The following is a 15,812-nucleotide window of genomic DNA, read 5'->3' as shown; positions in this document are numbered from 1 at the left end:
TGTGTGTGTGTGTGTGTGTGTGTGTGTGTGTGTGTGTGTGTGTGTGTGTGTGTGTGTGTGTGTAGTCTTACTCCCAGGTACTCTGTGGTCAGCAGGCTGTGTGTGTGTGTGTGTGTGTGTGTGTGTGTGTGTGTGGTCTTACTCCCAGGTACTCTGTGGTCAGCAGGCTCTCTGTGTGTGTGTGTGTGTGTGTGTGTGTGTGTGTGTGTGTGTGTGTGTGTGTGTGTGTGTGTGTGTGTGTGTGTGTGTGTGTGTGTGTGTGTGTGTGTGTGTGTGTGTGTGTGTGTGGTCTTACTCCCAGGTACTCTGTGGTCAGCAGGCTCTCTGTGTGTGTGTGTGTGTGTGTGTGTGTGTGTGTGTGTGTGTGTGTGTGTGTGTGTGTGTGTGTGTGTGTGTGTGTGTGTGTGTGTGTGTGTGTGTGTGTGTGTATGGTCTTACTCCCAGGTACTCTGTGGTCAGCAGGCTCTCTCCACACAGCTCTCCAGGCTGTGGTTGCAGTTCCTCTTCTTTATCCAGATCCGACTCCATCAAATCTTCCTGTCAGAAAAAGGACGAAGAAAATAGATAAGTAAAGCACCTAGATGGAGGAGGTAATTAACAAAAGAAGTGTCATGTAATGCCGCTTGTATTCACAAGAGAGCCTTTGTGGTCCTCGGAGTGGTAAAAGTACAGGACCCTGGGGACTCGGGAGGTCACAAGCTGGGTGTTGTGCAGTGCAAATAACAGATCTACAAGCTCACAACACGTGCAACTACGTATGCATCTGAATGTGCCGTCCATGTGTATTGTTGAGTACTGTAGGTGTAGGAGCATAATTATGAGAAGAGTATATTCTACAAAAACACAAGACCAACTTAAAACCTTATTATACACCATGCACTTTTGGGTGCCAGTTAACATGGTTTCGGAAGTTTGGAAGACACAAGCCTAAGAACATAACTATTTATAAGTCAGTCAAATTTAAATTCCCCTTTGGCCCGCACTGAAGTTCTAAAGTACACTAGCTTTTGGTTAGCAACATACATGTAGTATGTAATATTCCGGTGACTGTTAAGTTTTACTTAGTTTCATTGTACTGATATTCTACTGTTAGACGGATGTTAGATTTTTAGTTTACTGATGATCCTAGATGACTATTTCTAAATCGCTCTGGATTAAGAGTGTCTGCTCAATGCCTAAATTGTAAATTAAGCGCTGGCAACCTTGTTATAAAAGCATTGACCACATGGACACTAGCATCCCTATATTCTCGGCATGTCATAATACCACGGCCAACACTTTTCGGCGAGGAGGTGTATAGACCCCCGCGGGACCCCGCAGGTTTAACCGGTTAAGCCCCTAGTTGTAGTTGTTCAGTAGTGCTGGACGGACGGAGTGACCGACTGACCGACATAACCACCCTTAAAGCACTGCCCCCATAGCAGGGCTAAAGGCACTACGTGGAAGAATGAGGGAGGGGAGGTGGGGAAGTGGAAACACAAACAAACACTAAAAACCCACCCCACCTTTGACACATTTCCCAAACATGTAGATGGCAATCTGAAAGTGACACAGATATTGGGTGTCTCCACCTGCCACCTGTGTGTGTGTGTGTGTGTGTGTGTGTGTGTGACTGTGTGTTTGTGACGGCGATAAGCCTGGCATATTGAATTCTCTAGGAAAGTGGGTTAGTTAGATAAGTTAGCGTGTTAAGAGGGGGGTCGTACAGGGGGTCACCCAGACGTGTGTGTGTCTGTGGTTGCGTGTGTAGAGCCTGTGGCCATTGTTGATGGCAGTATCGGCAATTATGTCGGCAATAAACCTGTTTAAAGTTGTATTCATATTTATTCAACATAGATATTCATATTATATAAATGTTTTACCCTACCATATTGTGTTGGTGGCTTTACTCGTGGGAGTAAGCAGCCGTGACAACAACAAGCTCGCAAATACCACACCCTGACACTTCCTACATATAGTCATACGCACCTTCAATGAATAAATGGACGACATTGATAACATAACAAATACAGTAAGTTCCCATAAGACATTCCCGTAACGCAGTCCCACCGCTAATAATTACACAATAAAATGACAATAAAGCAATGTGTTACGCCATTGCGCCCAGGAGGGCACGCTGGGATATACTCTCCAGTCCCCTCCCACTTACTAATGGCCTGGGACTCGCGCACAAATGAATCTAGTCATTTGGGAAAACGTTTTCTATGTGGAGTGCAGTTGTAAGGAGGAGGAAACACAAACAATTATATAAGTACTTTCACACACAGTCTTTGAATGCTGCCGCTATTTAAACTGGAACTGTGCGTTGAAGTCACCGCTCTCCGTTGCTTGTCTCTCGATAGAGAGCAACTTGTTGAAAAGGTATGACTTAATTAGTGTAAGAGTCGGTGAACGTGCACTCCGCCTGGCTGCATGGGCATTGCTTATGGGCATAGTGAAACAGACGAAACATGATAAGACTATACTTTAGATAGATAGATAGATTAATTCATCTATCTATCGCGCATTGCCAAGGTATTATCGTGCGCAACCCTTATTTTGAAGAGCCAAATATCCGTAAGCGGATGTTACAATGACAGAATGCTGTGTGTGGTGGATGTTACAATGACAGAATGCTGTGTGTGGTGTCTTGACCGGTTGTGGTGTAAAAACCCGACTGCGAGTATCACAGCGCCGTTGGCTGTCAGCCGTTGAAAAACCTTGTTTTCACCAGAAACGACTGTAGCCGATTTGGAGATACAGTACAGGCCATGTCCCACTTTGACTGTTATGCTAACGAGCGGCAGCTAACGATTCGATCCGATCAAACCATGGATTAAAGAATATAAACCCTGGAAAGCGCAGGCTACTGTTCTGGCGTGCTAAACGATTAGCTTAATCCTACGGTTACTACGGTTCTGGTGGGCTCCTAGCCCCTCTCGGAACCCTCCATAAAGCTTTTCTGAAATGTTGATGAGTTTTATGTAGGGTCCCTGTTCATGACTATATTTCCGTATGGGAATTCTGGAACGCGGATGATAAACATGCTCTCTAAGATCGAATCTGTGCCGCTTGACGGCCTTTTTTAGTTTAAGTTATTCTGAATTCGTGAACTTTAAGTACCTATACATTCCGCTGCGAATATCTCCTGTGGCGCGGAAGCCGTTAAGTATTTTTAATCTTTGTTTGACCGATTTGGTCGCTTTATTTCTTCTTGTTTGTTTACCGTTTATTGTACCGCCTCCCGGTGTGCGGTTGGCTTGTGCCGGCTACGTCCCTGCCTCTGATCTGCTCTGTCATAGCTATAGCGCCACTAGCTAGCCAGATAGGCGGTACAATGAGGTGTCAATAAACAAGGAAGGAAGAGAAGAATCAAAGCGACCAAATCGGTCAAACAAATACTTGTACTAAACAAAAATACTTAACGGCTTCCGCGCCACAGGAGATATTCGCAGCGGCATGTATAGGTACTTATACTTCACATATTCAGAAACCCTCACACGAAAAAAATGTCGTCAAAGAGCGCAGACAGGCGTTATCCATGTTGTTTATGTTTTATGTATGTCTGCGTACCAGGTGGCAGGATACTGCTGGAACAGGACCCAATGCACTGGGTCTAACAAATGTCAGAAAATTCAGTAGCATTGGGTTCTGCTTGGAGGGCTAGTGGGCTCCGTGTTAATATACTGAAATGTCACAAATTATATAATACCATTTCTTATCTTCCACTTGTCCCATATATACTGTATACCATTATGCATATTGTTTTTCAAGAAGAATAGCGAAATGTGTATGTTGTACAGTAGACAACTATCAAGAGGGTTTGTGTACAATAGATGGGTAAATAATGTGTTGGTCTTACATCATCATCCTCCTCATCCTCCTCGTCGTCTGACTCGGCCCCCTCTTCCTCGACTGCATTGCACACACAGACACAAAGTACACAATCAAATAGACTGACAGACAAAATACATTAGATACAAAGTAAAGTATATATTATACACATACACAATTATGCCTCATATAAACACACCATATAAGATAGCTTCTAGCCCACAATATACAGTTGAAAAGGCAACCGTATTCTATTACATTTTCTTATCTTTGCAGAATATTGTAATACACACCAAGAGCCAGTTGCACCACCTCGCACTAAGTTCAAACGTAGCCTAGTTATATGGCTATGAATTGTACATGCATACAGTAATTATTCCATTACATTTTCTTATCTTTGCAGATACCTGTCATATTGTAATACACACCAAGAGTGTGAATTACTAAGTTCAAACGTAGCCTAGTTACAGCTTAAATGGCTATGAATTGTATATGCATACAGTAATGCATACACCATTTAACACCCTGAGTGGCATAAACGGAGGTCTCCGTCATATAAAATAGTTACGCTCAGCGCCCAGGACGGAGATTAATCACAGGACGGAGATTAATCAAAAAACGGAACATCAATCATTTCATAACCGAGCGCACCGCTCCACAGCCTGGGAGCGCCTTTTGTGCAACATTCCATGTCATTTCCGGTTGGTCCGTCATCCAAAGTGGTCCCCCTCCATATTTTTTTTAAACTTTGTTTTTATTTAGGGTTTACAGACATATTCAAATAGATCCCCCTCCAGTTTAGTGGATGAGATCGAAAATATTAAAACGTGAATAACTCTTGATCTAAATCAATGCTTCCAATTCTAACCAAATATTGTGTTTTTGATGGCGGTCCCGTCGCTCGTCGCGTTAAATTAGAAGTAATCATATCTGCCGTTGTTGTCGATCCCCTCGGGGGTGTTTTGGCTACATCTAGCTACTTCTAGCTACTTCAAAGATGGTGCTGTGCCACCTTGAAATAGGCACGCTGCACGCCCTGGTTTAATGGTCCTAAATACCCCCGGGCGTTCGGGGTGTGTTAACCAAGCTAGATGATTTCCATTTTTCTTTCTTAAAGAATGAAGAAAAAAAGTCTCCCCAATTTGGTCATTGGCCGGTTCCCACTGAAAATGGATTGCAGAACAAATCAAATGCATTTCTCTGTTCCTAAAGATCGTTCCTATAGAAGCTGATATGGATATACTGACCCGAGTTGAGTTGCTTGATGATAAACTCAATCTGCCTGTTGAGAACGGGGTTCTCTTCTTTTCTGTAGCAGCACAGGATCTCCTCCACACTCTGCATGAGTGTGACACCAACACACCAACACACTGTGTCTAACATTCATTTAGAGCTACTTCGCATACATCGTTGTTGTCCGGCAGAAACCCCTTTTTTTCCTCGTAAATTGATGCCCTGCTTGATACTACAGCGTCACACATCAAAGTATCAAACGTTTTGGCTGTGCCAACACTCGCATGACTGAAGTAAAATGTGACAGAAGTGCTTAAATTCATATTTAGAAAACGTTTCAGATGATGATGGTCATGGAAGGGCATGGGTAAAGATAATCAACAGAAATGACCTCAGTAATGCGAGTGCTAAGTAATGGTTAGTAACTGAGGCGATATATGTGTATATTTATATTGTTTGATTATGAACACCATGGGCTGTATTTTGCGTGTCTTAATTAAGTACCAGGTCTTATTACTTAACTTAAGACCTGGAGGTGTGATCAATGCCATTTGGCTATTCTGAGTGGCCAAAGACCATTGACCACGCCTCCAGGTCTTAAGTTAAGTAATAAGACCTGGTACTTAAGACATGCAAAATACAGCCCCTTGTGTCCTTAGATCCACTATTAGCCTCATTTTTTGTTGAAAGTGTTTAATCCCATCTCACCATCTCCCTGGCTTCCTCTCGCACTGAGGGAACAGACAGGATGCTGTATAGGGCTCCATTCACATATGGACGGATCTGGATGCACACACACGCACACGCACACACACACTTTTGATCATACTAGTGTCACACAAAGGCATCAAAAGTAGCAGATCGGCAAGCTTGGAACATGGTGCGAAGCGACTCATGTTGAGAACCTATTGTTCTGAACGCCTCTACCCATGGGATATACATGGCCACAGAAAACATCATTTGTTTGGCTGCCAGGTGTCCACTGACATATGTACCAAATATCACAAGACCTCAGCTATAACTCGTTATGTTTACACAAAGTAACAGCTCAATAAATCAGGATGACATTAAACTGCATGATGCAACCATTGCGACAATAAAGAGATCGTAACAGCTGTTTGTTGTTGGTTACCAAAGATTCACAGCTTCTGTTTGTTGCTTTTATATCAGTGTTTTCAACTATGAAAGTAAAACATATATAAACACACTTTCTTTTTCTCAGCCACATGTTGAGTCGACCTCGAGTGTCCTAGACAAAGATGCCAAAGACTTTAAGCTTGTTCTTGTGCAATGTGTGTGCGTGTGTATGTGTGTGTGTGCGCGTGCGTGTGTGTTATAATACTAGGGCCAAGTGTACCACAAGTATGATAGAATTTGAGAAATAGTCTATTTTCCTGTGCCATTGTTGCTGTCAGGCATAACATGAAACGTTCAAAAGGCGACGCAAAGCTACGTGTTTCGAGCTTGTAGATCTTCTGATTTTGAATTTCAACCGTTAAAATGAACAGTTTTGGACATTCGGTTTCCACCCGACAGAGTGGGTTGTTATATATGACCCCAATAGAGCACCGAAGTCTAACGTCAATATCGGTAGAGGGCGCTAAATCCACAGGTACTTTTTATTTGTAATCCCCAAAGGGGGATTTTAGATCGCCTCATATAAGAACTGTCTTTGTAAAATAAACAAATCATCCCCTCCGTTTCACTCATATGGATTAGAAGAATCAACTGACTGAGGGAAAACACTGTTGTTACTGCCTACAGACTATCAAATATGACTGACTGACTGTCGTAAACGATACAGAGACACCTCTCTGACAATATCGCCGAGACAGTTTGTTCATTTTTGGACCACAGTTCTTATACGAGACGATTTTAAGATGACCCAATGTTATTCTTCATGTAAAAACTTCCATGAACCAGGGGATGAGCGAGTGACGTCAGGACTTCGGCGCTCTATTGAAAGCAGCCATAGGCTTTCTTGGGTTTGAAATCCTCTTAGCAGACCTTGTATTGAACTGTTCTTTCCCATGCTTTTTTATGCAAAGTGGTAATGAAGTATTCAATCAATCAATTAAATCAAAAGATTCAGGTTGGGGTTAAAATTGGGATTATGCATTTAAAGGTTGGCTTTAGGGGTTAATAGAGAGTTATGCGTGATTTGTACCTACACTAGTTACGTGTGCCTGTATGTGTTGCTCACCGAAAATAGCTCACCATTGTCCTCTATTTTCAGCTTAAGGGTTTGTTAAACAACAATACCAGTCATATAATTGCCGTCTTAAAACGTTCATGTCCTCACAAGTATAGAAATAAAAGTGTGTGTACAGTATACTGTACCTCATGATTCTCATGTCCCAAAAGGTCTGTTAGGACTTTCAACACATGTTTAGCATTCTCGGCACATTTCCTCTTTCCTGCGCGTGCACACACACACACACACACACACACACACACACACACACACACACACACAAATCCCTTTAAATTAAATTCCCCTATGATGCAATTAATGTTATTAATTAAGTCACTGTCTGCATTCCTGCGTGTTTTGCATAATTTCGTCTTCTTGGAAAACGAGAATGAGGCCTTTGAGTTTGTTTTTCTCCTGCACTGCAAACTGTCAGTACATTTTCTGTTAACTCTTCCTCAGTTTAGATTTGATTTACTGCGTTTTCCATTACATCAAAGGACCTCCAGTATCAGATTGACAAATTATATAAAGAGGCCTGGAGCAATGTGAGGGAGGGAGAGAGAGAGAGAGAGAGAGAGGGAGGGGGGGAGAGAGAGAGAGAGAGAGAGAGAGGGAGTGTGTTCTCAGTGTGAATTTAAGTCAGATACACTCTAGATATCGTTGCTGTAAGGCAGAAACATATTACCGGTATCTACATACCGGTATTCAAACGTTTTCAAACGTTTTTTTGCCCTAATTCACTACAGTGCCACACAAAAACAGCAAAAGTTGCAGCTCTGCAAGCTCAAAACGACATGTTTTGAGCTTGTAGATATTGCTGTTTTTGAATTTTAATCCTGAAACGTAACAGTTTTGGACATGTGAGGTTTGCCACCCGACAGAGACGATATGACGCATGAGGGAAGAATAGTGCATTCTTACGACACTATTATCTGACAGACCGCAGCAGACAGATCCAATTTGATTGGCGGGTTTTATTCTTCAGGCTAAATCATAATGGGCCCATAACTGTGTCTTTAATGCAATTATCCGTCAGAAATAACGCTGGACAGAAGCCTTGGTAAGCTGACATCATGGCCTTTTAACGGATTTCCTCCCCAGAAAACGATGTATTATCGTTTCATTTTATGTGACAGGTTCTGACCATGAGGTCACAAACCTCTTACATGACGTGTATTTGAATGGGCAGACGCAGAGCACTGTGTTAAAAAAAATATATATATATATATAATTTGATTTGATTCGTATTGATTTTCCATTTGTGTTGGTTGGTTAGTTCTTTATCAAAAGACATCACATTGGAGAGAAAAAGTTGCATATTGTTGATGCCGGGTAGAAACCTCTTATCTCCGTATTAAAACCTTTTGTGTTATCATTTTTACAGTCACATCAAAAGTAGCAAAGCAAGAAATGATGACATAGTCATATATTAACTTTTTTTTGCAACGTGTATGTTGGACTCCTAATGTGCCATAGTGTCATAATAAACAATTGTCATACTTATTCTGGAGAAAACCTGAATATTGTCATTCAGTAAGTGGATGTTATGATAAAAAAACTATTACCTTATAATAATGGTGTGTAAAACAGAAAATGTAAACTTTGCCACGGACATGACCGAGTCTCTGCCACGTCCGTGTATTGTATACGGACATGTTGGTGCCCCCTGCAGGACAGAAGGCGTACTGTACCTTGCGTTCGCAGACACAGGTTCATGAGCAGAGCCACGGAGTACACCAGAGTGTAGTCGTTAAGGCAGTCCGAGTCCTGCAGCTCGTCCACGAGCAAGCCAATCATATCGTCCGCTATCATGGCCGTCTGTTGGCTCCGCCTATAAAAAAAAACGTGACGGTAATTAGCGAGGGGGATAAAATGGGCGAGACGAGGCGAGGCGACGTCGTCGTTGTTCTAACTAAGTCCCGAGGCTGGCTTTGTTTGCCCACAGATTTATCATGCATATACAACGACATCTGATACATGTACACTGTGTAAATGATGTCCCTCTGCCAAGAAGCGAAATTAAAGTTCCATTGTGTGACGCGCTGCCACAACAAACATTGGGGAATTACAATAACAAGCCATTGTGCTTCAAAACAAAGCAGCTCTGCATCTCACCTGAGGAAAAAAAGAAAATTACAGTCGCCCCAAAAGACTGGAGCACTATAGTATTCATTCACACAGGACTAGTATTACCCAGGGACCCTGTGTCCTTTACATTTAATTTCACCCCTCGGCGTCTGTGTGGCACGCGGGCCGCATTCACACAGGACAAGCCTCTGTCTTTTCCTCTAATGCAGTGGTTCCCAAACTTCTTCATGTCAACGACCCCCAAATTGACACTCATTAGCCTGCGGAACCCCATTTGAAACTATATGCCAAAGGACATATATATGCTAAGAGAAGATTTCTATGGCTCTAGCAGTGATTTTCAACCATTTTCATTTCAAGGGCCCCTGGTTTGACCTGAATTAGGCTACGGGCCCCCATTTAATGGCATTTCTATCTCTGGGACCCCAATGTATATTGTAAAAATATACTGCATCTATATTGCATCTCTCTCTCTCTCTCTCTGCTAAAGGGTTCTTGGCCTGAAAAGCGTTGAACCCCCCCCTGCTGTAAAGCGTTGAACCCCCCCCTGCTGTACACCATTTTCTTGAACAACACGAGCATAATAATGGCTACTGGGAAGAGAAACAGGAATCGGATGCACAAAGAGAGAAAGTAAATTGTGGTGTGGTGGTGAGCGGTGAGCCACCATTACAAAAAGCACCTCCCGGCGACTGTGGCTCAAGAGGTAGAGCAGGTCGTCCAATGATCCATGGGTCGGCGGTTCGAATCCCGGCTCCTCCTGTCTACATGTCGAAGTGTCCTTGGGCAAGACACTGAACCCCAAATTGCTCCCGATGTGCTGGTTGGTACCTTGCATGGCTTCCGCCGCCATCGGTGTATGAATGGGTGAATGTAATGCACAATCTCTGTAAAGCGCCTTGGATAAAGGCGCTATATAAATGCACCATTTACCATTTTATTTACCATTTACCTCGTTTGGAATATTAACGCTTCTAGAGAGCTCGTAGCACTTGCATTAGCCTCGACGACCTTACAGGCGTACAGTATGTAAATGCTAAATGTAATTTATATTGCATTTTCTGGAGACATACTGTAATGTACCTAAATTTGTAAATTGGACTGTGACCGACGTGTGGGTCCATTTGGTTCTATTTGTACCCTCTCAGAGTTATTATGGTCCTTTACAAATAAAACATTTGAGAACCACTAGTATTAGTTGGACTCCCAAATGTGCCCGTAGTGTCATACATATCCCATTCTGACCTGAGATCAGATTCTATAAACGTCTTCTACATCCTGACAGTTTACCATTCTGACCTGAGATCAGATTCTATAAACGTCTTCTACATCCTGACAGTTTTCTGATAAAGCTATGTTTCTATGTCAGTCGTTCTTCGATTTTTCAAAAAATAGCAGACCTACAAGCTCGTATCGCGCCACTCGGTGGCGCGATATGAGCTTGTAGGTCTGCTATTTTTAAATAGCTAAAGCATAACATGATGCCGACACCAAAATGGGTTCCCGTTCAGAATGGGATATTCTGAAGAAAACCTGGAGACTTTGACATTGAATAATTGGGTCTTATGATCAAAATAAGAACATTATAATGGTGTGTAAAAAATAAAATAAAATAAACATTTGCCACTTTGACAAGACCAAGTCTTTGCCACGGACACATTGGTCCATGTACGGTACAGTATTTATGATGACCCCTGTATTTATGATGACCCCTGTATTTATGATGACCCCTGCTCATCAGTATATAGATAAGATAGATAAGATCTTTATTGTCACTGTATGAGACATACAACGAAATTCTGTTTAGTGCAGCACAACATATAACAGTATCAAGAGAGGACGCAAAGACAACGAAAAAAACACTGAGGGGGCTAAAACTAAAACTTCATGGCATAAAACTGTTAGTCCGTCATCATAGTCCAGTCCAGTCAAGTGATCTCAATCCATTAATAAATATTAAATATTCTAATGCACTGTTAAAATGATAAAAAATAAAATAAAATAAGGGGACCACACTATGGACGTGTTGATGACCTGCTCATCAGTATATGGACGTGTTGATGACCTGCTCATCAGTATTATGGACGTATTGATGACCTGCTCATCAGTATATGGACGTATTGATGACCTGCTCATCAGTATATGGACGTATTGATGACCTGCTCATCAGTATATGGACGTATTGATGACCTGCTCATCAGTATATGGACGTATTGATGAGCTGCTCATCAGTATATGGACGTATTGATGACCTGCTCATCAGTATATGGACGTATTGATGACCTGCTCATCAGTATATGGACGTATTGATGACCTGCTCATCAGTATATGGACGTATTGATGACCTGCTCATCAGTAATATGGACGTATTGATGACCTGCTCATCAGTATATGGACGTATTGATGACCTGCTCATCAGTATATGGACGTATTGATGAGCTGCTCATCAGTATATGGACGTATTGATGACCTGCTCGTCAGTAATATGGACGTATTGATGACCTGCTCATCAGTAATATGGACGTATTGATGACCTGCTCATCAGTATATGGACGTATTGATGACCTGCTCATCAGTAATATGGACGTATTGATGACCTGCTCATCAGTAATATGGACGTATTGATGACCTGCTCATCAGTATATGGACGTATTGATGACCTGCTCATCAGTATATGGACGTATTGATGACCTGCTCATCAGTAATATGGACGTATTGATGACCTGCTCATCAGTATATGGACGTATTGATGACCTGCTCATCAGTATATGGACGTATTGATGACCTGCTCATCAGTATATGGACGTATTGATGACCTGCTCATCAGTAATATGGACGTATTGATGACCTGCTCATCAGTAATATGGACGTATTGATGACCTGCTCATCAGTATTATGGACGTATTGATGACCTGCTCATCAGTAATATGGACGTATTGATGACCTGCTCATCAGTATTATGGACGTATTGATGACCTGCTCATCAGTAATATGGACGTATTGATGACCTGCTCATCAGTATATGGACGTATTGATGACCTGCTCATCAGTATATGGACGTATTGATGAGCTGCTCATCAGTATATGGACGTATTGATGACCTGCTCATCAGTATATGGACGTATTGATGACCTGCTCATCAGTATATGGACGTATTGATGACCTGCTCATCAGTATATGGACGTATTGATGACCTGCTCATCAGTATATGGACGTATTGATGACCTGCTCATCAGTAATATGGACGTATTGATGACCTGCTCATCAGTAATATGGACGTATTGATGACCTGCTCATCAGTAATATGGACGTATTGATGACCTGCTCATCAGTATTATGGACGTATTGATGACCTGCTCATCAGTAATATGGACGTATTGATGACCTGCTCATCAGTAATATGGACGTATTGATGACCTGCTCATCAGTATATGGACGTATTGATGACCTGCTCATCAGTATATGGACGTATTGATGACCTGCTCATCAGTATATGGACGTATTGATGACCTGCTCATCAGTAATATGGACGTATTGATGACCTGCTCATCAGTAATATGGACGTATTGATGACCTGCTCATCAGTATTATGGACGTATTGATGACCTGCTCATCAGTAATATGGACGTATTGATGACCTGCTCATCAGTATATGGACGTATTGATGACCTGCTCATCAGTATATGGACGTATTGATGACCTGCTCATCAGTAATATGGACGTATTGATGACCTGCTCATCAGTATATGGACGTATTGATGACCTGCTCATCAGTATATGGACGTATTGATGACCTGCTCATCAGTATATGGACGTATTGATGACCTGCTCATCAGTAATATGGACGTATTGATGACCTGCTCATCAGTATATGGACGTATTGATGAGCTGCTCATCAGTATATGGACGTATTGATGACCTGCTCATCAGTAATATGGACGTATTGATGACCTGCTCATCAGTATATGGACGTATTGATGACCTGCTCATCAGTATTATGGACGTATTGATGACCTGCTCATCAGTATATGGACGTATTGATGACCTGCTCATCAGTATATGGACGTATTGATGACCTGCTCATCAGTATATGGACGTATTGATGAGCTGCTCATCAGTATATGGACGTATTGATGACCTGCTCATCAGTATATGGACGTATTGATGAGCTGCTCATCAGTATATGGACGTATTGATGACCTGCTCATCAGTATATGGACGTATTGATGACCTGCTCATCAGTATTATGGACGTATTGATGACCTGCTCATCAGTATATGGACGTATTGATGACCTGCTCATCAGTATATGGACGTATTGATGACCTGCTCATCAGTATATGGACGTATTGATGACCTGCTCATCAGTATATGGACGTATTGATGACCTGCTCATCAGTATATGGACGTATTGATGAGCTGCTCATCAGTATATGGACGTATTGATGACCTGCTCATCAGTATATGGACGTATTGATGACCTGCTCATCAGTATATGGACGTATTGATGACCTGCTCATCAGTAATATGGACGTATTGATGACCTGCTCATCAGTATATGGACGTATTGATGACCTGCTCATCAGTATATGGACGTATTGATGACCTGCTCATCAGTATATGGACGTATTGATAACCTGCTCATCAGTAATATGGATGTATTGATGACCTGCTCATCAGTGTTACCTGAGGCTGAGTTTCTGCATGGCTACCAGAATGTTCTCTCGGCCCAGCGAGTCTTTCTCCTCCCTCCGCAGCGTCTCCGTCAGGAGTTTGAGCAGAAAGGGGATCTGGGAGAGGTACACACGACCTGGAAAAGAAACACATCAGGGCTTAGCGTAGTGAGATAGACCATTCTGACCTGAGATCAGATTCAAAAAATGTCTATTACATCCTGACAGTTTCATTATTAACCCATTCTGACCTGAGATCAGATTCTAAAAGTGTCTTCAATTTAAAAAAAATAGCAGACCTACAAGCTTGTATCGCGCCACTCGGTGGCGCGATATGAGCTTGTAGATCTGCTATTTTTCAATAGCTAAAGCATAACATGACGCCGACACCAAAATGGGTGCCCGGTCAGAATGGGATAGACAAGCAGGGGTCTTCAACAGCGGGTCCGGAGCCCCTGGGCAGGGCAGGGAGGGGTGGGGGTCCACTCCAGAGAGTTATTACAGGGTGTCTGTCTGCCGTTGTGTGAACGATTGTTTTCCCCCCACCCTTTTTATGAACCACTTGAACCAAGAATCCCTATCCTGAGGGGAGCATTTTAACCCATTCTGAACGGGCACCCATTTTGGTGTTGGCATCATGTTATGCTTTAGCTATTGAAAAATAGCAGATCTACAAGCTCATATCGCGCCACTCGAGCTTGTAGGTCTGCTATTTTTGAAAAATCGAAGAGCGACTGACATTCCTAGAATCCGATCTCAGGTCAGAATGGGTCAATCAGACCAGTGTGTGTCCAGTGGAAACCTCGTATGAATCTGATCTCAGGTCAGAATGGAATGGGTTAATTGCCAAAATGACCTTGAGCTTGTAGATCGGCTATATTTGTTTGTTTGGTGTAGATGGAAAGAAGGAGCAAACCAAGTACAGAGCCAAAGGTCAAGTTTACTAAGTATTGAGGGTTTATGTCAGAAAGAAATAATACAAATAAACAAACAAGCTACTAAAAAGAAATAATCTGCACTGATAGTGCTGTCAAACTAGTCTTTGAAGCCATCTATGAAATCTAGGAAATGTTGAAGACCCCTCCTCGAGAGACGACTAATACCCGTGCTTCACTGGATAAATGTTTTTTCCCTGCCATGCTCTAAGCCCTTGTCATAATACCACATAGAGGAATATTGCTCATCAATTTTCCGCAGCATGGCAGTAAATTCAGACTTTGTGGATTGAAACTAATAACAACCTCTAGGCCCCCAAGCTATAGATTGTTGGCTAGAGTAGCTGTGCCAAATAGCTTTTATGAGATTAGTTTAGCAATCAGTTTACGAGGTGACTCGGGGGTAACTGGCTCCCCTATACTTGGCAGAGAACAATGAAACGGAAAGTTATTTGTGTGTGTGTGTGTGTGTGTGTGTGTGTGGTGTGTGTGTGTGTGTGTGTGTGTGTGTGTGTGTGTGTGTGTGTGTGTGTGTGTGTGTGTGTGTGTGTGTGTGTGTGTGTGTGTGTGTGTGTGGGGGGGGGGGGGGGCTTTATTCAATAGTGACAGTGGAGAGAGAGAGGGAATGGCAAGAGAGAGAGATGGGAAGAACACACAGCCAAAAGAGCCTTGGGTCGGATAGGATTGGACTGAGCCTTGATATGCTCTACCAGGTTTCTTTGTGACTATGAAATGGGTCTGAATGACTCTGGTTGTAAAGTTTTTAATACAAACCGTTCCAATGGCATTAGTGTAAGTGCTTATCGGCGTTGCAAGGATGAGGGGGCTACTTGGAAACAATTCTCCCCTCCAAGGGGAACCTGGTCCAAAGACGTTT

General features: G+C 42.5%; 1 protein-coding gene across 1 annotated transcript in view; it reads right to left on the bottom strand.

Moving 5' to 3' along the window:
- Positions 1–15,812, bottom strand: part of armc9 (armadillo repeat containing 9) — an 84,105-nt gene that overhangs the window by 29,831 nt on the left and 38,462 nt on the right. The window contains exons 15-21 of the mRNA XM_083766877.1: positions 14,014–14,137; positions 8,932–9,071; positions 7,387–7,463; positions 5,755–5,829; positions 5,061–5,151; positions 3,842–3,894; positions 439–537 (exon numbers count right to left, since the gene is read on the bottom strand). Of these exons, the coding sequence (XP_083623003.1) occupies positions 439–537; positions 3,842–3,894; positions 5,061–5,151; positions 5,755–5,829; positions 7,387–7,463; positions 8,932–9,071; positions 14,014–14,137 (659 nt within the window). The remainder of the gene's footprint in view (positions 1–438; positions 538–3,841; positions 3,895–5,060; positions 5,152–5,754; positions 5,830–7,386; positions 7,464–8,931; positions 9,072–14,013; positions 14,138–15,812) is intronic.

The sequence above is a fragment of the Protomyctophum parallelum genome (assembly GCF_964188405.1).
Source record: "Protomyctophum parallelum genome assembly, chromosome: 6".
Taxonomy (NCBI): Eukaryota; Metazoa; Chordata; class Actinopteri; order Myctophiformes; family Myctophidae; genus Protomyctophum; species Protomyctophum parallelum.
Note: the sequence above shows the minus strand (reverse complement) of the source record. Positions and strands in the feature narration are given on the sequence as shown.